This window comes from Crinia signifera, chromosome 1 (assembly GCF_055691185.1).
Source record: "Crinia signifera chromosome 1, ASM5569118v1, whole genome shotgun sequence".
In the NCBI taxonomy this organism is placed as follows: Eukaryota; Metazoa; Chordata; class Amphibia; order Anura; family Myobatrachidae; genus Crinia; species Crinia signifera.
Window position 1 is genome coordinate 123,394,319 of NC_139217.1, and position 25,859 is coordinate 123,420,177.

At 43.8% G+C, this 25,859-nt stretch overlaps 1 protein-coding gene across 1 annotated transcript in view; it reads left to right on the forward strand.

Moving 5' to 3' along the window:
- Positions 1-5,239: 5,239 nt before the first annotated feature.
- Positions 5,240-25,859, forward strand: part of KLHL2 (kelch like family member 2) — a 94,401-nt gene continuing 73,781 nt past the window's right edge. The window contains exons 1-2 of the mRNA XM_083172895.1: positions 5,240-5,676; positions 22,768-22,890. Coding sequence (XP_083029021.1) covers positions 5,609-5,676; positions 22,768-22,890 — 191 coding nt within the window. The 5' untranslated portion in view covers positions 5,240-5,608. The remainder of the gene's footprint in view (positions 5,677-22,767; positions 22,891-25,859) is intronic.

A 25,859-nucleotide genomic window follows, 5' to 3' on the forward strand; every position in this document is an offset into this window, starting at 1 on the left:
TCCATTCTCTCTGGTGTGAACTATATTAGTAATAAAAAAGAGCTCCGTATGTGTAGGGGATGGCGGGGAACCTCCTCCCCTGTTGTGATTAGTATCTCTCATTCTCTGATCTTAGATCGGAGAGGCGCACAGTGTAGCGTTAAACCGCTGTGCTAGCGGCCGCTCACTTCCGGCTTGCGTTTCAAACTAGCCGGATATGCGGTCCAAACGGTGGCCATTTTAGGTCGCTTAATGACAGCCTTGTCTAATCTGGCTGGATGTTATCTTCCGGCTTGCGTTCCACCTAAATAGACATGCGGTTCAAACCGTCGCCATATTGGACAGCGGAACGAAATTAGTGTTCCATGGGAACTGCGGTGCGTTCAACCTGATCTTAAACGCTGCATTAATGGCTATGTCAATGAAGTCAAGCCTGAAAAAAGGCTTTAACATGCTTAATTTGGGTGATGAGGAATATTAAAAGATAATGATAACTCTCATTCGTAACTGTAGTACTTTACAAATTAATCATGTTATATCACTTTAAACATAATATATATATATATGTAGAGTACAGCATCAAGTAATAGAACAATTGTAATTGAATCTAAATAGACACAGTATCCATAAAAACCTTTAATCTTAGTCTAGCGCAGAAAAGTATTTTGGGTATTTTTGAAAACAAAGCAGTGGATCTAATAAAGGTTTTTCAATGGGCTATTTATATTCTAATCTGAATTTAAAGGAAGGCTGTCATTTCTATGGTCTCATTTAGACCATTTGGAATTAAGGAGTTTAATGAATAGATCCAAAATGATTCCCTCCTAATGAGCCTTAAATCTCTTTCGCCTCCTCTGGAGTCTTGTTTGACTTGCAGTCTGGATCCCAATGAGTGCACACCAGTCCTCTGACACAGGAAAAAAAAAATCTTGCTTTCTTGGACACATTGGGATAAGATTTGAATTTGCCCTAATTAGGTTCATCATTCAAGCTTTAAATATATTGTCAAAGACATCTGATTAATTAAACATCTTAAAACTATAAGAAGGTTTCTAGAACACCTACTATCTTCTGAGGTGTCACATTTGGACCCTAACTACGGTTCTTCTTTGCGCTATCATTATCTCCTGACCCAGAAGGGTCAAATAAACTTTGTTTATTCTAAGATCATGTACCCCTGATGAAGTCTCTAAAGAGACGAAACGCGTTGGGTGTTGGTCAGATGTACTGAAAATAAAAAGAAAAGCTTCTTATAAAAGAACCACTGCAATTGTTTCTTGTCAATATTTTTATTGAAATATTTTTATGTTGGACATTACAAAGTTGGGGCGCTGAAGACACTATTGTTGGTATATATATGTGTATATTATATACAGTCACGAAGTGCAGCACTCATGGGTACATAAAAGAAAAACACCTGTCTCCTCCTCTCTTCTCCCCTCCAAAGTCCCTGCAGTGCCGCTGCTGCAAAAATCTTGTTGGGGGGGGGGGGGGGGGGGGGTGTGTGTGTGATTTATGTGCCAGCCGCCCACAGCAATCGAGTGCCGGGCGGCTGACTGCAGGGACGAGTGGCTGAGTCTGGGGCCCCTCTGATCATCGGGGCCCGATGATCAGAGAAATATAAAGTGAAGTGTAATAATAAATCCAACTCTCTCTGCACTTTCTGGTTTTGTCCATTTAAGAAAAAGATGTGCTATGCGATCAGGTCTGGATTACACCCATAATGGAGAAACAGGTTTAGTCCATAAGAGAGTGATCTCAGTACATTTTTCTTTTCCCTGACACATAGCACTTACAGTAGCTCTTCCCTCGTCATGCAGCACTTAAATCTACCCTCTCTCTGATTGGCCAAAACATTTGCATGCACTAGGCTAGTGATGTCCATTGTTGTTGGTTCAAACCTGGAGGAAACCTATTTAACACATTGTAGTGGAGATGAATCAAACCTTGGAGAGAGATAAAATGGAGCAACAACTAATCAGCTCCTGTAATTTTTCAGACACTGTAAACCACCGCCACTGCTTCACCAACAGCAGGCTGGCGAAGCCCTATCTCAACAGCAGGGACAGCGCTGTCCCTGCTGTTGGCTTTGGAGTAGCGAGAACCCCCGCATGCCCAGTCCAGCCTGCCAGGGGGTAGGAGACAGCGTTTCAATGTAAAATGATGCGCTATCTCCAGGAGGGGGGAGTTAGCACTCCCCTGAGAAGATGTTAATACATCTTGTCGGTCTCCCCTCCTGCTTCGCCTCGTTAATGAGGCGAAGCAGGAAGTATTATAGCGGCACACTAAGCACTGCTATAATACATCTGCTGTACTGTGGCAGTAGCCAAATTCTGTAGGTAATGTTGCAGTGAAGCACCTGACTCCTAATACTGAGGAAGCGCCGCCATTTTGGTGAATGACACCTGGGTGCGGGACTAAGTGAAAACCAGAACGGAACCGGACCATCAAACTCTACATTCCAGAGCTTGCAGTGTCCGGTCTGAGAGGTACCTGTCCAAGTTGTCCCGTCTGGGGGTTTGCCTGTAATGGCTTTCTCCGGGTACATGGGGAAGGGGAGATTACAGCCTCTTTGTGTGATCGGGACAGTTACAGTTTTGACTACATCCCTGGACCATACAAGGAGGCTTAATTCTCCCCCTCCTCCTCTCCCTGGTGACAGGTGCCACAGTAGCCCCACCGGACTCGACACCCCCGGACAGGCACCCCCTGGACCGGACAGGTGGGGCTCATTGGGTAGACCCAAATTAGGTTGACATGGCTTAGGTCAATACATGAAATAGGTCAACATGGCTTGGGTCGACAGGGTTGGAAGGTGGACACCTAGGTCAGTGATGGCTAACCTTGACACTCCAGTTGTTTTTGAACTACACATCCCAGCATGTCCTGCATCAGTTTTACTATTTGGCCATGCTAAAACTGATGCAGGGCATGCTGGGATGTGTAGTTCAACAACAGCTGGAGTGTCAAGGTTAGCCATCACTGTATTCAGGGTTCGCAAAAACGGGCTATAGCGCGTATTTTACCACAAAACAGTCCCCGGGGACTCAGTTGTCAAAACTAAAGGGGTCCCCGAGGACGCGCTGTGCAGATTCTGTACCTGTGACTGAGACGCCGGCGTGAGCCGCTGCGAGCCAATCACTGCAGCAGCCGCCGGGACCCAATCATTGTACAGTGGCCGCCTGGCAGCCAATCACTGTACATTTTACAGGTTGCTGCCGCTGCGCACCCTAAAGCCGTGCGTCCTGCAATTTGAGAGTCACTGTGCGTCACCCGGGCCGCCCCCCGCCATGTAAGTCCAATACGCTGCTGAAAGCATGGGGGGGACAACAGGATGGGATGCGGCTGTAACAGCCGCTCTCAGCAGAGTAGGTGTCGGTGAGCGGGCTGTCAGGATGACGGGGGACTGGATGTGGCTAAAACAACTCAGAGCAGCGTGTCAGCTATTCCAGCCACATCCAGTCCCCCGCCGCGCTGATAGCCCGCTCACCTACTCTGCTGAGCAGCATGTCGCTTTTCCAGCCCTTGGGCAATGACCCCCCCTCCCCCTCCGTGGCAAAAAGCAAAAAATGCCCCCCCCCACTGTGGCAACGAACCTAAAATGCCAACCCCCTTCCCACCTCATGGCAACCAGCATAAAACACCCTCTACCCTGTGGCAACCAGCATAAAATGCCCCCCCCCCCCCCCCCCCCCCAGCATGTAACCCCTGCAAGGAGCATATAACCCCTAGCAACAAGCATGTAGGTAAGCAGCACTTATGTGCTATAATATATACTTGTCCTAAAAGTGTGTACTATAATGTGTACTGGGCATATCGGTGTGTTCTATAATGTGTACTGGGCATAATGGTGTGTACTGTAATGTGTACTGTAATGGGTACTGGGCATAACGGTGTGTACTGTAAAGTGTACTGGGCATAACGGTGTGTACTGTAAAGTGTACTGGGCATAACGGTGTGTACTGTAATGTGTACTGGGCATAACGGTGTGTACTGTAATGTGTACTGGGCATAACAGCGTGTACTGGGCATAACGGTGTGTACTGTAATGTGTACTGTGCATAACGGTGTGTACTGTAATGTGTACTGGGCATAACGGCGTGTACTGTAATGTGTACTGGGCATAACGGTGTGTACTGTAATGTGTACTGGGCATAATGGTGTGTGCTGTAATGTGTACTGGGCATAACGGTGTGTGCTGTAATGTGTAATGTGAATTGGTACTACTATGTGACCACACCACTTCCCCCCAAAAAACATGCCCTAAATTTCTTAGCGCGCGCCTTCGGCGCGCACTGTCCCTTCGGCGCGCACTGTCCCTTTTTTCAGGTTTATATAGTTTCTAGTGTATACTGTATGTATCTTTATGCGAGTGGGCCAATTGATACTTCCCCCCCGACCCACATGTGCCATGCTGGGGAGAAGGGGAGAGGAGGCTTTATTCTGTTGGGACCCAGAAAAGGTCAGGTAGGACCCCAATTTTTAGAAGTGAAGGGTCCCCGGGACCCACTTTTTTGTGTGGTTTTCGCGAACACTGGTATTAGGTGAATAATGGGAAGGTCGACAGTGAAAAGGTCGACATGAGTTTTTCAAATTTTTTTTGTCCCAGATGTCAACATGGACACCATCAAAGTGTACCGCACCTCCTTGCATGCTTTGCTGCGTTCACCATGCTTTGGGAACAGTGTCTCGCTGTGCTCGGACCACTATTTTATTCTTCCACCACGCCGTAGTGGATGGTAGGGCATGAAATACTGCCTGTCGGCACATGTTGGCTGCGAAAAACGTGAAAACTCATGTCGACCTTTCAACCTTCCCATTGTTGACCTAATGCTTGTGTTCTACCTTCCAACCCTGTCAACCTTAGCAATGTCAACCTATCTCATGTGGTCGCCCCAAAGCATGTCGACCTAGTGACCGTATCCCGACACTACAAGCTCCGGATGACAGATATTGATGAATGGAGCCTGTCCGTTCCGGAGTGTTGTCTAGTTCCGTTTTTCCCATACCCCCTGGGTGCTGCCCCTACACCCACATATTGATGCCACTGGCACGAGCAAAACCCAGCAGGCTTGCTATCTGAGCCCAGTAGCTGTTTCAGTGGCATTCCTATTCCTTAGGAGCACCACAGACTCCTACCTACTTCTCCATCATAGCTCCCAGACCAGACTTTGGGCTCCCTGCCCCAAAGGTGAACCCAGAGATGCGCCCGAGGCTTGCCATGTACACTGCTCTGTGCTGGGGCTGCAGCTGCTGCGTGTGAACCGGGGACAGTGAGGTCTTCCACAAGCAGAGGGAGCCACTGCTTTCCGATAGCAGCGTCCTCATTGGCTGAGCGCTGAGTGCCAGATCAGGATGTGGATACGGAGCGGCGTACTGGAGTGTATAGTACCTGCTGCCCATAGACACAGCCTCGGAGCGGTTACTCACACAGCCCGGCGCCGCTGACCCTCCGCAGCCGGATCATCACACTCACAGGCGGGAGGACGGGGAGCAGAGGGGGACCCAGCCGCGGCGTGTGCCCGCACCGGCGGGAGACGAGCTGAGGACAGCCTGGGGATGGAATGATCGGGGAGCCGGGAGAGCTGAGCGCTGCTGTTGCGGGGACTCCGCTCCGCCGGCCCGTGGCATGGTGCTAACATCTGGCCGCAGCGCCACCGCGGCTAGCAGCATGGAGACGCCGCCTGTCACCGCAGTGTAAGGACCCGTCAGCTCCCGCACCAGCAGCTGCTGCTGTACATGCACACGGCGGGGAGGCAGCGCTATAGGGGCATGCACATGTCAGTGCAGTACTGCACATACACGCTGGGAGACTGTGTGTGTGTGCTACATAGGCACATGCCATTGATCCCTGCATGTTACATAGCAAGTGCCTAGCTGACAGTTACCAGCATTGCTCCTCATCACAGTAGTGATTGCCTCTGAGTGAGCTCTCAGTGGTCAGTGACCCCATCATGGTGTGTGTGACCCCAGCAGGGTGTATATGTGCCAGTCTAATGCCTGTATTATGGGGAAGCCCAGGTTATATTGTTATTTCTAAAATAATTGCATGGTTTCTATTAGCCAGTGCTGGCAGTTTGTGTAGAGAAAGCATCTCATGTAGAGTAGGTAGTGACAGGACACAGAGAACCCTGGAGAGCATGGCAACTACACTACCTTAAGCCATTATTTTAAGACTTATTTAGATTTTTTTGCTTGTATGCTGTATGTGGCTCCAGTGTGTACAGCACACAGCGATGCAGGATATTCTCTACCACTCTTCCTGTGGGGTATTCTACAGTACATAAGGCTTTCCTGTTATGTGGGAAAGAAGGACATGAATCACTTTTCCTTGGTAGAACAACATGTTTTCTGTGTCCTATGGAAGCAAATGCTTTGTGGAACATGCAGCGGTGCTTAATAAGTAATTGTTGACGGGCAACTTGTTTTTCCTAATATACACAGAACACATCCTGGGGGGACTGCTTATGGTGGTGGTGGCGGCAGCTGGATGGGAAGCAGTGACTTGTGAGCTATGTTTTGTCTTCCTAAAGCACTTTGTACTGTCTTTATAATTCAGGATAGCACATGTATGGTACCCAACTCTGAATTGGTAGAGCTTTCCTCTAAGGCTGGGTAGCCAACCCTAGTCCTCGAGAGCTACCAACAGTGCATGTTTTGCAGGTCTCCTCACAGAATCACAAGTGAGCTAATTAGCTCCATCTGTGTATCTTTTAAAATGTGTCAGTGATTGAGTGCAGCTGTGCAGCAGCTAGGTTGTCTGGAAAATGTGAACTGTTGGTAGCTCTCGAGGGCTAGGGTTGCCTACCACTGCTCTAATGTGATCTGTAGCCCCGTGCATCCTTAATTTGCAGCCATGAGGCAAAATCCTGACTCTGAAAGAAGTTTAGTTCTTCGGTTGAAGACAATGGTTTCCAGATGCAGTCCTTCAGGCACCCCAACAGTCCAGTTTTTTTATATATCCATGCTAAAACACAGATGGTTTAACCAAAGTGACCGAGGTACTAATTAAGTAACCTGTTTTTAAGAACGGACATGCCTAAAACTTGGATCTTTCTAGTGCCTTGAGTGCTGTGTTTGTGAACCACTGTTTTAAGCAATGATTTAAGTGTTACGGGAAGGCCACACTGTGTGGTGGAAATGATTTCATATAATATTCAGCCCTCTTGGATCACACCGCAAACTAGGTTTTCCTAACCTTGTTTGTATATAGTATATTTAGTTTTTTTAAATGGGGACCCTCTTGTTTATTTATGTTGCAGAATTACTCACCATGCATTTACTATTGGTTACATTTACTCAAAATAGAATGTGTGTAACAGCACCTTTTGTGTTGTGATTGTTTCCTTCGGGAACCAGTCCCTTTGTGTATAAGGTTGTTGCTGTCACTGGGAAACCAGCTACATAACTGAGGGTTCATCCACTGCTGTAGGTTTGTGGATACCCTGAAAATGTTCATGGTGTATTCATCTTTTCTTTAGTCAATGATGTGTTTAATTTACTGTGAGACTGTGTTATGTGTCACCTGTGTTTGATGGCTTTTATTAGCGTTCTAGATGCATACAGGCAACAAGTGCCATTTGTTTTGCTGCAGTTTAAAAAGCAATCACTTTTAATGACCTCAATGACAGTTTATAAAAAACTACAACTATATAGGATAACACAGGAAATGTCAACATGAGTTTTTCACATTTTGTTGGCATCAGCGTCGACACCTGTACACGTGGATCCCCCGGTTAGTGAATGGCTCACCATGCTTCGGTCCAGGTGCCTCACTCTTCTAAATACATGCTACTGTACTTTTGGACACAGCCAGTCTCCCCACAGCAGGGGTACACTGCCCCCATCCCCACAGCAAGGATTCACAGCCACTCTACCCACAGAAGAGGTATACAGCCTCCAACCCCAAGGGCATACAGTGCCTCTTCCCACAGCAGGGACACAGCCCACATGCTCAAGGGCACGCAGGCCCTCTCCCCACCAGCGGGGGGCACGCAGGCCCTCTCCCCACCAGCAGGGACACAGATGTTGGTAGCTTGAACATGTAGCTCTCCTGCCCACAGGGAGGACAGGACAGATGCTGCGGAAAGGGAAGGGAACGCTGCAGCTAACACCCAGGAGGGTGACCACCAGGTCAGAAAGGTCTCTAGGCAGTTAAACGTACTGCAAAACTCCCCTTAACTCTATTTCTGCCGCTACTGAAATAGAATGCATATTGAAGAAGCCGCGTGGGTCCCCGCTCATTAGATATGCACAGGCAGCATCACGCTCATTCAGTATGCACTGCGTTATGTCCCCGCTCGTTAGATATGCAAGGGCGGGGACCAATGCAGTGCATATTTAATGAGCAGAGAATGGTGCCGCGTACAACATTGGGAGGCAATGGAGTCAGTGTTCCCTTTAAGGCTGGCGTCCCGCAGCAGGTGACTCCGGCAGTGCCACCACTGTATACCTCTCGGTGTATAAATTGATTTGGTTAACCCTTTGAGTGCCAAGGGAATTTGTCAGGTGCGAAAATTCCCAAGCAAACATTTTAATTAACCCTTTGAGTGCCAATGTTGCTGTGAGAGATCCTCAAAATACTTAGAAAGAAGAGAGACGGTAGTCCACAAGGAGTGGGCAACCGTTCTCAGACAGGGATTCTTGTTGGAGGCACACTTTTAATTTTTTGAGAATGATGTATTATGAATGAGTTAAAACTTAACTTTTAATTCCAATATATCTAAAATAATGATAACTCTTATTAGATCATGTGAGGCAAAATTAGCCATATAGAGTTAACCTGTAGATAAATATTTAGCATATTTTCATGTGAACAAAAAAGAAAAGAATGGCCACTGATATATTTTCTCATATAATCTTGTCTACACCAGTGGCAATTGGTGGTGTTGTTTTGAGTAAACATATAGCATAAATTATGCAAATTTTTGGAACCTATAATAGGTCAGCTGATGACAGATCCAGAGTATGTGATTTATCTATAGATATTTGAAAATTATTATATTGAGAATATATCACATATAGTATACCCCTAGATGATGGTTGGCCGTATGTTGTAAAGACTATCATAGTCTGATAACTGGCGCAGGTATCCTTTCAAGATTGGGAAAAGCGCAGTACAGTGAGTTAGAATCTAATCTTTCTGCTGCCCACCTTCTTCATGGAAATGAGCGGAAGGGGGGTGAGAGAAGAGTTAGATGCACTGATGGAAAAACTAGCAGGTGAAAAGAGGACACTCCTGTAAGTGGCGTTAGGTCAGTCCTGATACTAAAGCATTGCAGGGCTGAAATTCGCCACCAGGAAGTCTCTCTTTGCACGTTGAAGGAAAATCTAGATGAAGAAAAAAAGGGGGGGTTTGGGAGGGGGGGAAAGGAACGGAAAAGGGAAAAGCAGGAGTTAGGGAAAGAAAAGGCTGAGGTAAAATTTCAGACACAAGCAGATGGATCTGAAAGTCTGGCAGCAGATTCATAAAAAATGTACGCTCAGAGTAAAAATATCACATTCAATCTATTGCAGCCCAACAGAGAAGTAATATACAAGAAGTGCACATGCAACAAAAGCATACACATATAGTCTATATGCCAATGATGTTCAGCAGTTTAGACATTTACTAAGTGGCAGTAATAAATTGTAACAGAATGTTGGTGGATGAACAATTATAAGTATCAAAACAATTACTGTCTAGCAGCAAATTTATGCCAAAATTCTGTGACAATTTGCAACAGTATCATATATATATATATATAAACTATGTTTCAACAGTTTTTCAGCATATATTGTACGGCCGTAATACAGTATTGTCAAAATGCTGATAGACAGACAGAATTAGTCATTAATACCGTCACTGTCTAGTGGCAGTTTTATAGTAAAGCTCTGCAACACCCTTCCATGTACATATAGTTTTTATCAGTAATATGTTCAGCAACTTTTCTAACATTCAATATTTGGCTGCGATAAAGCTAAAAGAAAAATGCTGACAGATCAGCATTTACACAGATTTGTACTTCTACTATCTGGCATCAAATCTATATAACAGCTCCGCAGCAGGTTGTAACTCAATGTGTGGTTACAGCAATAATGCCCTATGTAGCTAATACACATTTACAGAAGGACATGTACACATATAAACACAAACACAATGCCTGTTTGTATCCACAATGGGAGCGCAGTTAATAATTGGAAAAAAATCACATTGACATTGCCCACAGTGAATGTATAGTATAGGGATAATCAAGAGCACATTAAATGCCAATTAGTAGTACTGGACAATAGTCTAACAATTACTATACAGATGTCTAGCAGATTGGGCAAAATAGAAGGAAGGAGGCGTACATATATGAAAAAGATATCCGCTGCCAGAAAATAAATAAATAAAGAAAGAAAGAAGGCAGTTAAACGTACTGCAAAACTCCCCTTAACTCTATTTCTGCCGCTACTGAAATAGAATGCATATTGAAGAAGCCGCGTGGGTCCCCGCTCATTAGATATGCACAGGCAGCATCACGCTCATTCAGTATGCACTGCGTTATGTCCCCGCTCGTTAGATATGCAAGGGCGGGGACCAATGCAGTGCATATTTAATGAGCAGAGAATGGTGCCGCGTACAACATTGGGAGGCAATGGAGTCAGTGTTCCCTTTAAGGCTGGCGTCCCGCAGCAGGTGACTCCGGCAGTGCCACCACTGTATACCTCTCGGTGTATAAATTGATTTGGTTAACCCTTTGAGTGCCAAGGGAATTTGTCAGGTGCGAAAATTCCCAAGCAAACATTTTAATTAACCCTTTGAGTGCCAATGTTGCTGTGAGAGATCCTCAAAATACTTAGAAAGAAGAGAGACGGTAGTCCACAAGGAGTGGGCAACCGTTCTCAGACAGGGATTCTTGTTGGAGGCACACTTTTAATTTTTTGAGAATGATGTATTATGAATGAGTTAAAACTTAACTTTTAATTCCAATATATCTAAAATAATGATAACTCTTATTAGATCATGTGAGGCAAAATTAGCCATATAGAGTTAACCTGTAGATAAATATTTAGCATATTTTCATGTGAACAAAAAAGAAAAGAATGGCCACTGATATATTTTCTCATATAATCTTGTCTACACCAGTGGCAATTGGTGGTGTTGTTTTGAGTAAACATATAGCATAAATTATGCAAATTTTTGGAACCTATAATAGGTCAGCTGATGACAGATCCAGAGTATGTGATTTATCTATAGATATTTGAAAATTATTATATTGAGAATATATCACATATAGTATACCCCTAGATGATGGTTGGCCGTATGTTGTAAAGACTATCATAGTCTGATAACTGGCGCAGGTATCCTTTCAAGATTGGGAAAAGCGCAGTACAGTGAGTTAGAATCTAATCTTTCTGCTGCCCACCTTCTTCATGGAAATGAGCGGAAGGGGGGTGAGAGAAGAGTTAGATGCACTGATGGAAAAACTAGCAGGTGAAAAGAGGACACTCCTGTAAGTGGCGTTAGGTCAGTCCTGATACTAAAGCATTGCAGGGCTGAAATTCGCCACCAGGAAGTCTCTCTTTGCACGTTGAAGGAAAATCTAGATGAAGAAAAAAAGGGGGGGTTTGGGAGGGGGGGAAAGGAACGGAAAAGGGAAAAGCAGGAGTTAGGGAAAGAAAAGGCTGAGGTAAAATTTCAGACACAAGCAGATGGATCTGAAAGTCTGGCAGCAGATTCATAAAAAATGTACGCTCAGAGTAAAAATATCACATTCAATCTATTGCAGCCCAACAGAGAAGTAATATACAAGAAGTGCACATGCAACAAAAGCATACACATATAGTCTATATGCCAATGATGTTCAGCAGTTTAGACATTTACTAAGTGGCAGTAATAAATTGTAACAGAATGTTGGTGGATGAACAATTATAAGTATCAAAACAATTACTGTCTAGCAGCAAATTTATGCCAAAATTCTGTGACAATTTGCAACAGTATCATATATATATATATATAAACTATGTTTCAACAGTTTTTCAGCATATATTGTACGGCCGTAATACAGTATTGTCAAAATGCTGATAGACAGACAGAATTAGTCATTAATACCGTCACTGTCTAGTGGCAGTTTTATAGTAAAGCTCTGCAACACCCTTCCATGTACATATAGTTTTTATCAGTAATATGTTCAGCAACTTTTCTAACATTCAATATTTGGCTGCGATAAAGCTAAAAGAAAAATGCTGACAGATCAGCATTTACACAGATTTGTACTTCTACTATCTGGCATCAAATCTATATAACAGCTCCGCAGCAGGTTGTAACTCAATGTGTGGTTACAGCAATAATGCCCTATGTAGCTAATACACATTTACAGAAGGACATGTACACATATAAACACAAACACAATGCCTGTTTGTATCCACAATGGGAGCGCAGTTAATAATTGGAAAAAAATCACATTGACATTGCCCACAGTGAATGTATAGTATAGGGATAATCAAGAGCACATTAAATGCCAATTAGTAGTACTGGACAATAGTCTAACAATTACTATACAGATGTCTAGCAGATTGGGCAAAATAGAAGGAAGGAGGCGTACATATATGAAAAAGATATCCGCTGCCAGAAAATAAATAAATAAAGAAAGAAAGAAGGCAGTTAAACGTACTGCAAAACTCCCCTTAACTCTATTTCTGCCGCTACTGAAATAGAATGCATATTGAAGAAGCCGCGTGGGTCCCCGCTCATTAGATATGCACAGGCAGCATCACGCTCATTCAGTATGCACTGCGTTATGTCCCCGCTCGTTAGATATGCAAGGGCGGGGACCAATGCAGTGCATATTTAATGAGCAGAGAATGGTGCCGCGTACAACATTGGGAGGCAATGGAGTCAGTGTTCCCTTTAAGGCTGGCGTCCCGCAGCAGGTGACTCCGGCAGTGCCACCACTGTATACCTCTCGGTGTATAAATTGATTTGGTTAACCCTTTGAGTGCCAAGGGAATTTGTCAGGTGCGAAAATTCCCAAGCAAACATTTTAATTAACCCTTTGAGTGCCAATGTTGCTGTGAGAGATCCTCAAAATACCCTTTAAAAAAATGCCAGCGTTGCTCACAGCGACTGTTCATTTTTGGGGGGGAATATTTAATTGGCTGTATTTGTATTTATTTATACTAAAAGAACAGCCGCTGTGAGCAATGCAGATATTTTGAGGATCGCTCACAGCAACGTTGGCACTCAGAGGGTTAATATTTGGTTATTGATAATGAGTCTGTTCAGTGATGAAGTGACACTAGCAGGTGATGCCAGAAGATGCAGCAAGGATATCGGACTGGCCATAATGAGCCACGTCTAGCTTGCCTTTTTCTTCATTTGTGGCTATGAATTTAATTAGCAAAAACTTTCCCTTCTCAGATTATCAGGAAAGTGCTCTGGTGCCTTTTTTTGTAAAGCAGTGCAGCAACTCGGTTTTATATTCTCTTGGAACCTTGTTAAGAATACAATATATAGGTCAGTCTGGCATCTGGTGGATCACAGTCCCATCTGCCTACAGTACAGGCACTTACGTTGCTGCCTGCAAAAGTAGTAGTGGTACTGATAAAGCACAATAACAGTATGTGTAGAGAACTGAAACACAGGAAAAATAAACAGGGATAAAAATGAAGATGGGCTCTTTGAGGAAAATAAAAGCAAATCAGGGTGGCAGGACATCTAAATTCGTTACATAGGGCCAGATTCTCTAAGCTTCAAAAGTGATAAAATAAAGAGTGATAAACAGCCAGCCAATCAGCTCCTGTCTGAAATTTTTTAAACAAGTCTGTGACATGGCATGATGGCAGGTAAGAGCTAATTGGCTGGCTTTTTATCACTTTTGAAGCTTTGAGAATCTGGCCCATAGTGAACTAAAACAGTGGGAACTATGGAGATGCACGAAGAGGGACCATGTGCAAGACCAGTAATTAAGGGGATGCAGGGGGGGAGGAGATTATTGGAAAATTGTGATGGCGAGCAGTACGAGTCATGGGCAGAATTGTGGGCTCAACCCCACTTATGTATGTATGAATCTGCCTTAGGTTGATTGTTATATCAGGTATGTCCAACTATGGTCCTCCAGCTGTTGTGAAACTACAAGTCCCATCATGCATTGCCACAGTGTTGCAATTAGGGAATGCAAAACCTATGGCAAGGCATGCTCGGATGTGTAGTTTCGCAACAGCTGGAGCGCAACAGTTTGGCCATGCCTGAGTTATATGCGCAGTCTACAGTGTGGCCTGACTCCAAATAAATAGTAAGCTGTGGAACATTCCTATTGGAAAAACAACTGTTCTGTGATAGCAGGTGATCATTGTCTGTGGAATGTATGCAATCTGTGCCTTGTTGTTGAGTCATACAGATGAAATCCTGTTCGGGAAGAATTCCAGTGACTGACAACTATTTAGGGATAAGCACTTGCATCAGACAAAGGCTTGCTCATCTGCTGACATTGCTGCATCATGCACAAATAAAACCAAACTTGTAATGACAGATGAACTCTGAGGTACCTGCTTTTGTGGAGGAAACGAGCAGGTTTCCTTGCTGAGTTTGTATGTTTACATGTCCTTTCCAATTTCTTTTCTTTGGCTATTATGCATCTCTATTATGGAGTTCCTTTCTGCTCCGTCATCTGTTGTTCTCATACTATACCATATCTCAGAAACATGCGTAGTCTATAAATATCTAAAATATCGTTTATATATTCCCACTTTGTACTAACAGCATAATGCTGGACCTTTAATAAAAGCCTACTGGGGGGAAAAAAGCTCAGAAAAACGGTCATTACTGTATTCTGGTTACCGCTTCATATCTATCTTATCTATCTATCTATCTATCTATCTATCTAATTACTACTGAATGGCATCTGAGCAGCTGAGGAATAAAAGCCCTGAAACGTTGACCACCTGAGGAGTATCTGAGTCATTTAAGTCCTGAGTGCCGCCGCCACCACCCTCTATATACTGCCGCTGCACATGCACAGCGGACACCACGGAAGGCACCGGGCAAGTTACTCGACATCCGGAATGCCGGGGCCACGCTAGGGATAACCCTTGTTGCCTTTGCCAAGGGCGTAACTACCATAGGTGCAGGGGGTGCAGAAGCTATGGGGCCAAGAGCTGAGAGGGGCTCGTTTTGCCTGTCAAAGTATCATGTGCTGTAAACATTTTTCAGCATTAGGTTATAAATAGGGGCCCTTAAAAACTTTTTCTATGGGGCCCACATATATCTAGTTACGCCACTGGCCTTTGCCAACGATAGTGTCGTACTATTCAATTGTTGACATTCAATGTTTTTACATATCGATGGTCATCCATTTTCTTTGATTGCTCTGTGGGCTTCGCTGGTATCGGGGTCGGAGTTATGCTCCATGTCCTGGCACCTTGGGGAAAAAGCAAAAACAAAACTATTCGTTTAAGCTTGACATTGATGGTGGGAAACCATATGGTTCTCCCCTATCGATGGCAAAACTATTTGACATCGGCCATAAACCATCAATGATTTCTCATCATCGATGGTTGATGGCCATCCCTAGGCCACACAAGATCTATATTAGTTAATTCTAGCACCCTGCATCTTCCAAAACCTATCTCTCCCTGCTGTGGTGCTCATATCACAGGGCTGGTCTAACAGTGCTGAAATACAGGCCAAACTGTGCTAGAAGCACCGCAGCAGAAAGTGACACCCCAGGAAGGGAAGAGGAACAGCAAATGCTTTGGAAGATGCAGGGTGCTAGATGAAATCCATCCATCCGATGCTTAAAATCCATAAACATGTAAGCACAGTGCACTCACCAGGCGTCAACCAGTTCCAGCAATACATTTATTTCTAAATTGACATAGTGCAGTCAGTTTCAGCAGACTTTTCAGTCCATTTGAGGACCTTAATCATGGCATCCTTACTCCAGACAAAAACAAACCACTGCTTGTGGGGGATTAATGTCCTTGTATAGACCAAACATCATTGCCTGCACTATTTCACTTAAAGAAAGAAATGTATTGCTGTAACTTTCTGTAAAGCGCTGCGGAATATGTGTGCGCTATATAAGAAACTGTTAAACTATCAAAGTTTGGTGATTGCCCTGTGCTAGATCTAGATATACTGGATATGCACAATAATTATGCTGCTTGTTTCATGTGATTTACCATACATATTGGTTGCTTTGGGTATGTGTATTACAGATAAAGCACGGGTATGTCTGTAATGCCATTAGCTATGTATTTTTGTATTGAAATAGTTATTGATTAATTCAAGAGTCAATACTTGTCAGAATACTGACCACACACACAAATGTGACCACATGTATCATGTGCCAAAGGGGATTAAACCACTGGATTTCAAAATGCTTATTCTTACCATGCACATGTTGGCTATGAGATTTTATTTTTTAATTAACAACTGAAGATCTTAAGGTGCCCATACACGTTACAATTATTGCATACAATATTGTATACAATATCGCATCTCGGTTTTGCGATGAGATGAGATCTAGTACAAAAAGTATGTGCTGCACATACTTTTTGTACTAGATCTCATCACATCGCAAAACCGAAAAGCGATGAGATGCGATATTGTGTACAGCTTAAGCACGATCGCGATGTGCGCTGAGCGATCTGCGCTGAGTGGGGCTTTGCCTATTATTTATAGGTAAAGCCTCACGATCTAGCAGAAATGACAGTGTAAGCTGGTGATGGCGACCCTTGGGACCGCGCATGGATATAGCCTGGGGATCTACACATGGAGCGAGCATTGCTCCATTTCTAAGCAAAATTGTCAGATCACTTAGAAACAGGGTAAATATTGCCCCGTGTGTAGGCCCCTTTACTTTTCTAGACAGAGATTCCCGGCAGCATGAGTAACATTCAGGCACTAAAACCACTGTGCAGTAAGTTGATCATTCCTGAAATCCACGTCTATTTTCTTGTTGTGAAATCTTTATTTGATATTGGCACTGAATGCATAAGCAGTCAGGCTTTGTAGGTACTTCTTGTTTATCTTTGACTGTTTTAACTCTATTATATTGTTTCATTTTGGTGAGAGTTGTGACAGCACTATTTCCCCTCATTTATAATTGGCAGCGCCTGAGGTATTTTGTTTTGAAAGGTACTTTGTCTCTTACTGATAGCTGCATAAATGCAACATTGGAGACTAAAGCTGGCCATACATTTATACGATTTGGGCCCTTTTCACCCGATTCCGTCAGATACATGCCTAGAAATCGGGTGATAAGTGCCCAAATCGTATATGCGTAATTTCGGATCCTACAGTATGTGCAATCCTGTGCACATTGGATTAGATCTGGAGAGCACAAGTGCTGCGCTTAAGATTTGTCAGATCCGGCAGCACTTGCTGGGGGTCGCATACGAGTGTATGGGGGGCCTTTACATTTAAGGAAAAGGTTCAAGGTCTTTTATTTTGAAAATGCAATTAAATACTATGCACTGTTTATCTGATTATGGAATGTTAATGTTTTGTTTTAGTAGTCCATCATGTATTGCAATAGAGCAGGTGTAAGTTGCGGGACCACATTGCCAACGCCTGGCGCTCAGTAGCGTAACTATCGCGGGGAGGCGCTTGGAAGGTGGGGGGGCTGCGGGGCTATTGTTACCCGCTGCGTCTGCCACGGGACCTTTCGCCGGCTCTCCGTCTCCCTGCTCTCCCGGCTCCGTCTGCAATAAAAAAATGTCAAACACAGAAAATGGCTGCCCCCTTAATGCAGACCGTTTTTGAGGATGCTAGAGGAGGCGGAGGCCTCCTCTAGCATCCTTAAAAACGGTCTGCTGTACGGGGGCAGCCATTTTCTAAATGACATGTTTTTTATGACCGCAGGAGCCGGGAGAGCAGGGAGACGGAGATCCGCCGTGCAGACTGATTCGTCGGCGGAAGGTCCCGGGGCAGACACCGCGGCACTACGTGGAGGGGTAAGGGGGTTGGGGGGGTCGAGGAGGGAGGGGGGGCGTGCAAAAGAGTTGTGGCGGGGGGGGGGAGTTTTTTTTCATAGTTAAGCCACTGCTGGCGCTATACACACTGAGTGATCTGGGCTATCTAGTCAGATCGCTTAGAAATGGGGCTGAAATCGCCCCGTGTGTATGCCCCTATATGCTTTGCATTTGTGTTAAAAATGCAAGCTGGATACAGTGTTTAAACAGCAATGGTTATCTATACTTCAACTGGTACAAAATTCTTAAAAAAAAAAAGCACATTTGGCATGTTACAGTATATGCTATTTATTCCAATGTATTTAATGCAAGGCCAGCTCGAGTTAGCTGGCAGAGTGTAGTCCTTGGCCTCCACATGTTTTTGTCCGCATTGAGGCTGGTACAATGTTTCTCATTTGTTTCTTGTAAATCTTATTGAGAAATTGTTATTGAACTAGTTTTATAAGTCAGAGAAGGCTGTATTTTGAGTGTGTTTTTCCATCGATTAGCTAAGCTTACAATATTATCTCTTTAAAACCCTTTGCAGTCCATTTTTTTTTTTTATGCAATTCAAACAGGCTGGTTTAAATGAATTGTAATGTTTTATTCAAAAATTGTCTACATTGAGGGGCAGATTTATTATTGCCGCAATTATCATGCCGCTATAACACTTCATGCTTCACCTCATTAATGAGGTGAAACAGGAGGGGAGACTGACAACATCTTGCCCGCCGAAGTGGGGAGCGCAAACTCCCCCCTCATGCAAAGACCTCCTCCAGCTGACAGTGCATCAGTTTACACTGACTCGCGGTCTCCTCCCCCCCCCCCCCCCCCCCCCAGCTGGATTGGGCATAAACGGGATTTCACTACTCACGCGAGATCTCCAGCGCAGTCCAGAGCCAGCAGCAGGGACAGTGCTGTCCCTGCTGTAGGTATAAGGCATCGCCACCTGCAGCTAAAATGTGGGTTTCCACCTGCTCACTTATGACATGGCATAACCCTTGCAGCACGGTACACGCTTTGATGTGTACTGTGATTAGGTTGACATGCTGGAAACATTCAGTTTTATATATTGATCATTATTATAATAATAATAATAATAGTTATTTATATAGCACTTTTCTCCTAATAAGACTCATAGTGCTTGCATTAGCCTTTTACAGTGTCCTATAATGGAACTGATCGCATACAAATACTCAGGGCTTGCTTACTGCTGAACAAATTGAACTTTTGCTTAGTTGGATGCTTCTTGTTTTTTGCAAAACAAAAAAGTGATGTTCGAACTGTCCTCGAGATCAGTGCGCACAGAGTTCCCTGCGCATTGCTAATACTCCCTGTTCATCCAGACTCTACTGGGCTGTTTGTCAGCTGGTCAGTAATAGCAAAAGAGAGCAGCCCTGTAGCATGTTAATGTGTGACTTATGATAATACAGCAGATTACATTGTAGATTGTTGTAAAGTGGTCATGGTATCCTATAATCTAAACTAGACAAGTACAAAATCCAGACTTGCTTTGATGGGTATTATATTAAAATATTGTTTAAGATAAATCTCAGTGAATTAGTCCTGGCACCACGAGTGACTTGGTTACACCTGAAGCTCGTCTAGAACTTGTAATGTTGCTGATAAGGTTAAACATAGTAGGTCATAATACAGGCTTTATATGGGCCAAGTGCCATTAATATCCCTGTCATCCATGCAGCTATTTCCCAGGGTTTTGCATGTGAACATGCATCAACCTGTGATCTCTGCATGTGACCTGGGTCATGGAGCAGAGACCCGGGAATCTGCCAGCTTTCGAGACTCTGCAAATGACAGACATGTCTGGAAGTATCATGACAGTGACTGGATAGCAATTTTGTAAGACTGGTTTTCCACATAAACCCTCAAGTTTTACCAACAGGTCATATTTTGAGGATATCTGTCTGGCAATAATTGTGATAACTGAAATACGTAGATTATTTCACCTGTGCTGATCTATTAGTATATGTTTCATTAGTATATATTATACCCCGTTCTCACTGTCGCAAAAACATGGGTTTTTGCCAGAGCAAGCAGCAATTTCCCGTGTCTTGTATCAGTGTGAATGGGTTTGATTGAAATTCCCGGGTGTAATGCCCCTGTAATTGCACACAGGTTTTTTTGCAGGGTTATTCCTGGGAATTACACTTGTGTCCACCAGTGTGAGCAGGCGCAAACTGGGTTTTTCCACACAGGACATGAAAAAGCAAGCTGATTGGGGAATGAGATCAGGTGATATATGGAGGGATGAGGAGGTGCTGGTACTGCTGGCTGTCAAAGGGAAGGAGGAAATAAAGAAGCAATTGACCTTGCACTACTACAACATATCAAAAATACTGTCTGTCTATGGCATCCATAAAACCCAGCAACAGCTTGTGAACAATCGTAAAGCACTTCGTAAGAAGTACTCCAAGGTGCATGATCTCAAGCAGAGGAAGAATGGTGGTGCCCGTATGGACAATTAAAGCTGCTCTTAGATTCCTCATACTTGTTGGCAGGGCAGACCAGGGAAGCAGTGTGAATAGGGCAGACACAGGAATTGCTCGGCTCTAAGGTGCAGTATGAACTGTGTCTGAGCTGAGATGATCTGTGCCCCACCAAAAACCCGGGTTTTTGCACGGGCGGCAATGAGAACATGGTATTAGTGTTCACTCTAGGAATTTTTAAGGGCAGCATGCTGCTCACCAAATGTGTAAACCCCCCTCCCCTCACCAAGGGTTAAGATGCCCATAGACGGTCCGTTCATCGGATCCGTTCGGCACTTATATAGTACACATCGCATCGCATTGCATGCCTTGTGCGATGCGATGAACAGCTAGTACGATGAGATGCGCGGGAGCGCGCATCTCATAGTACAGAACGGACGGTCCGGGAACGGACCGTCTATGGGCACCTTTAGATGCAACGGTGGGGGCACTTGGAATGTCTGACATGCCGCTACCAGCAGAGGCATGTCAGCGCAGGGGATCGCAGGCCTTTCAGCACAGTGAGGGTAGAACCTAGAAGAGATGACCTGCCGCTGTCATCAGGGGACTTGATCAGCGTGTCAGCACGGCAGGGATCAGGGGGACAGCTGGATGAGCTGCAGATAACAAAGTCCGGTCAGCGCGGCAGGGGGCAGCATTTAGACATTGAAAAAATGGACAGGGCGCTGCACCCTGCAAAAGAAGCCTACAGTCAACACTACATATTGTCATAAATGTAATTATTTATTATTATAGATTGTGTTCTCATACGGGTGCAAGTCTAACGTTATGTAGTTTAGAGAGATTTCTAGTGTATAAAAAAGTTGTTGTTAAAAGCCTGATAGAAGGGATCCCCATAGAGGGAGAATAGAACCTGTGGCGAGCGCATTGAGCCACCGAGGCCACAGTGCGTCCAGCTCGCAAGGTGCTTCTTAGTGCTTGCCACCCCCTGGCGAATTCCCGGCAGTCGGGATTCCGACGTTTGTCTGACAGTCCCTACTATCTTGAGGTCATACTACACCGATTGTATACAGTAGATAAACACAAGGGGCTTTATTCAGATCTGATCGCAGTACAAATTTGGAAAAAGGGCAAAACCATGTGCACTGCAGGTGGGCAGATGTAACATGTGCAGAGAGAGTTACATTTGGGTGGGGTGTGTTGATCTAAATGGCAGTGTAAAAATAATGCAGCCAGTATTTACCCTGCACAGAAACAAAATAACTCACAGAAATGTAAGTTGGACAAGTGTAAGGGGGCCTTTACTCTCTCTGCACATGTTACATCTGCCCCACCTGCAGTGCACATGGTTTTGCCCATTTTCCAAACAAATTTGTACTGTGATCAGATCTGAATAAAGGCCAAGATGTTATTAGAATTGGTAATACATTGTCAACATCTGAATCTGTTGTTATAATCACATACTTTTGTATATGTGTATTCTGCCTTTGTAACACCTTACATGGTATAATTAAGTGGCAGTGTTTGTTGCTGAATATAAAGTATTCTACAAATTGCAGGTAAAGCGGAACTATGGCCACATAATGACATCTGTTTGAGCCATTTCAGCAGCCACATAGGTTTGGCATAGCAATCAGTTATACCTGTAATAGTAGGTATAACTGATACCTGGAATAGTCTAAGGGCCTTGGGGCCAGATGTATCAAGTTTCAAAAAGTGATAAAATGGAGAGTAATAAACAACAGCCAATCAGCTCCTACCTGCCATGTTACAGGATGGGGTTGAAAAATGACAGGTAGGAGCTGATTGGCTAGTTGTTGATCACTATCCAATTTATCACTTGTTTGAGAGTTGATACATCTGGTCCATATTATGAAAAATGATTGTCTTCCCATAACTTGGTGTGTATGTGTGTGTTTGTGTCACCATCTACTATTTGCACCGCATACAGCATTTCCTGATCTTGCCTGCATGTTACCATTAGTGGTGTGCTGTACTGTAATGTAATGCTGATAATCTTTTACAATGAATACCTACACTGCAAATTACGGAACTACTATGGAGCGGCATAAAATGTATCGTTGCTTAGCAAGGGATTTCATGTTCTTCCATTACACTATTTGGAATCTATCTGCATATTAACTTAAGATTGATTGTCCGTCAGTCCACATTAGCGTGATTGTTGGGCCAGTATAGCACTTGTGATGGCACAGTGGACAGAATGAGTAGTAATGAGTGTTACTGCTTGGTGTTCATCCAATATTAACCCATTCTGTGCCGAAGTACTGTGGATGATTTTCATGGCAGCCTTTTTGTATGTAATTGCGTTTCTATTTCTGTATTGAAGTGTATGTACGCTGTCTGTAAAACACAAGGCCGGTAAATGTAATGTGATGTATTTTTTGCTTGCATTCTGTTACAGAAACACTAAATTATGCCAGCAGAAGCCTGTGGAAATAAAAGAGACCACCGAGAAATTCTGCCCTGTCACTGTGAACCCACGGCACACCAAAAAAGCTTTCAAGGTTATGAACGAATTACGAAGGTATTCTTTTTGTTTTTAGAAATGCTTTCCCACAGTGTTCATTGGTAGTTAGTAACTGTTCCTTTTATCCTGATATCTACTAAGAAGCAGAATGCCTAATTCATGTAACCCTTTGAGTGCCAAGCAAACATTTGTATTCATCATAACCTGTAATGTTTACCTCATATAGGAAATATAATATATATTTTTTTTTTTACACAACATCTTATTTGAATTTATAAAAACAACTGTGAGCGATGTTGGCACTCAAAGGGTTAAGTAATAGATGAGTGTGCTAATGGGCCTCGGATCTAGTATTGTGAGGAAGGAAAGTTAGTGCGATGGAAAAAAGTGTTGTCTCGTTATTTCTACTTTTATACTTTGTGTTTTTGTTTCCTTTGTGCTTTTGGCAGTATTATGCTATTTTTGGAAATCTAAAATCTTTTCCGTATTGGCGGTGTTCATAAGGTGGCTGGAACTGCTCCTATTCATGCAGTATGGCCACACTGTACCCAGTTGTGCAATCTACTAGCCATGTGCCCCTACACACCCCTATTCACAGTGGGCCAAATGTACAGTATTAAGCCTTAACATGTGGTAAAGTAGCAGCCAATCGGTTCCTAACTGTCATGTTACAGGCTGCATTTATTATATTACAGTTACAAGCTGATAGGCTGGTTCTTTAGCACTCTCCACTTAATCACTTGTTAAGTGTACACCTAATTACTCTCCTCTACTGTTATCTCAGCAGCTGGGAAGCCCTTGCAGTTGGATGCTAGCAAGTTTTTTTGGTACTTCCTCATCTTTGTGGCCACAGCTTACGCCAGTTAGGTTAGCCGCTTTCAGGATATAGCATCATCGTCCCCTCGCAGGCTCACTTTGCTCACCATGCTAAAGGTAATAGATGGTGGCATGGACCCAGGTATGGGTTACGCTACGTAAGTTCTGTAGCGTAAGCTGTGGCCGCAAAGATGAGGAAGTACTGGGGTTTTTTTTGTTTGCTTTTATGCTATTACACGAGTTCTAGCTGCCATGGTTGTGACAGTCGAGCAGTGTTTAATGATTGTACAGTGTGGCTTCCTCTGCAGGGCACTGCCCATGGGATGTACAGCTGATGGGACTGGTAATATGGTGGGCAGCTGATGCATTATGGGCATCCAGCGGTAAGTGTAGGGACAATTAGGGAGCAAGGTAGAACATACAGAGAAGGACATGCGTATGGCTGCTAGCATGCATGTCATAGTCCATCTAGTGACCAGGATTTGTCTGCCAGTGTGTACGGGTAGAAGACTGGCCTGCAACAAATTGTTCCTCGTGGTGGTACTCCATATTATTGGGTTTATCACTGACCATTTGGGGAGTAGAGGGTGGATGTATGAAAGACTTGAATGGTTATAGACTATATAAATGCCCTAAACTTATTGGTTGCTATGGGCGACTTCTCTTTGTAGAAGGCGTAATACTGTACATATCCTCTTATGTTCTTGACTGGAAGCTCATCTGCATGATTTCCAATCCCTAGAAGAAACCCTCAGACTGTCAATAAAATGAACATTTGATACGTGATTGGTTCAGTCTGTCATCGCAGCTTTCTCGTTACACAGCATTTTGAAGACATTTTAATATACATATGCTGTGCCGTATCCGGTTGTTAGGTTGACAGTTCGAACACTATTGGCCAGCATGTACGGTCAACATGCACTAGGTCGGCATTGACAAATGGTTGACACGAGCATTTGGTCGACACTTGAAATGGTCAACATGAGTTTTTCACAATTTATTTCTCTCATATAAATTGTTCTTATATTACGATCCACGTGGACTACAATTGGTAACGAGGCACCATGCCATGTTGATAGATGTCGACATAGACACAAAAAAGTGAAAAACTGATATCAACCATTTCCATCTTGACACTAAGAAATACATTGGTCTCAATACATGAAACCCGTTACATAAAATACAGAAGCCATGCATAAAAACCTGTCAATGAGGCTTAAAATTGTCATGTAATTGACAATTTTGTAATGATTGTTCATAAAGTGCCTTAGGAACCCATATACTATGATTGCTCATGTTTTTGTAATGATCTAAAACCTGATTCTCTTCCTCACACAATGATGAAATCACCATGGCTGATGTTGTATATTGAGCGTGATGTCAGCCAAGACTTGAGATCACAGGAATGTTAACACCTAATGTGTGTGCCTCATTAAAAGGTGATGTCAAGTAAAGCTGCTTGTGTATTTATAGAAAAGAATGACAAAAATAGATGTGTGCATTGCACAAACATGTACAGTATATAATGATTTTTCTTTTCAATTAAACAGCAGATTTAGATGTAAAAATGAGCTACTCAGTTTTTTAGATATCTAGATACAATACAGTTACTGTTGAATATATGTAGTGGTGCCCATAAGTAAGGCAGCTGTTAAGATCTGCCGCCTCTAACCCATATAACACCTCCAACTGACCTTGGGACTTTTGTGTCCCAGGAGTAATGCTGTGTACACACGGGGGCGATAGGGGCTATAATCGCTGGGAATATGGTCGCTGGCGACCATATTGCCAGTGATTGGGAGTGTGCCCCGGCGATAAATCGCCGGGTGCGCGCTCCCGTTTTCAGCCCCTTTCTAATCGCTGGTCGCAGGAGCTTGCTCCTGCGACCAGCTGATTACCTCTGCGGCACCACCAGCAGAGGATCCTTTTCATCAGTGACCATCTCTGGTCGCTGATGCAAAGGAGACACTGGGCAATATATTGCTCAGCAATATATTGCTGAGCAATATATCTCCCCCGTGTGTACGGGGCTTATGGCATATTTTTGCTACCTAGGATTTATTATCTTCGTTTTTCCTGCACCTTAATCCCTACTTATAGGACTAAGAGCACCAGTAAAAGCAGGGAGGATTAGTTAATACAGAGATGGGTGTAAGCTCTCAAAACATTCTCTCAGCTCCTGTTAGGCCACCGTTTCACTACTCTCACTG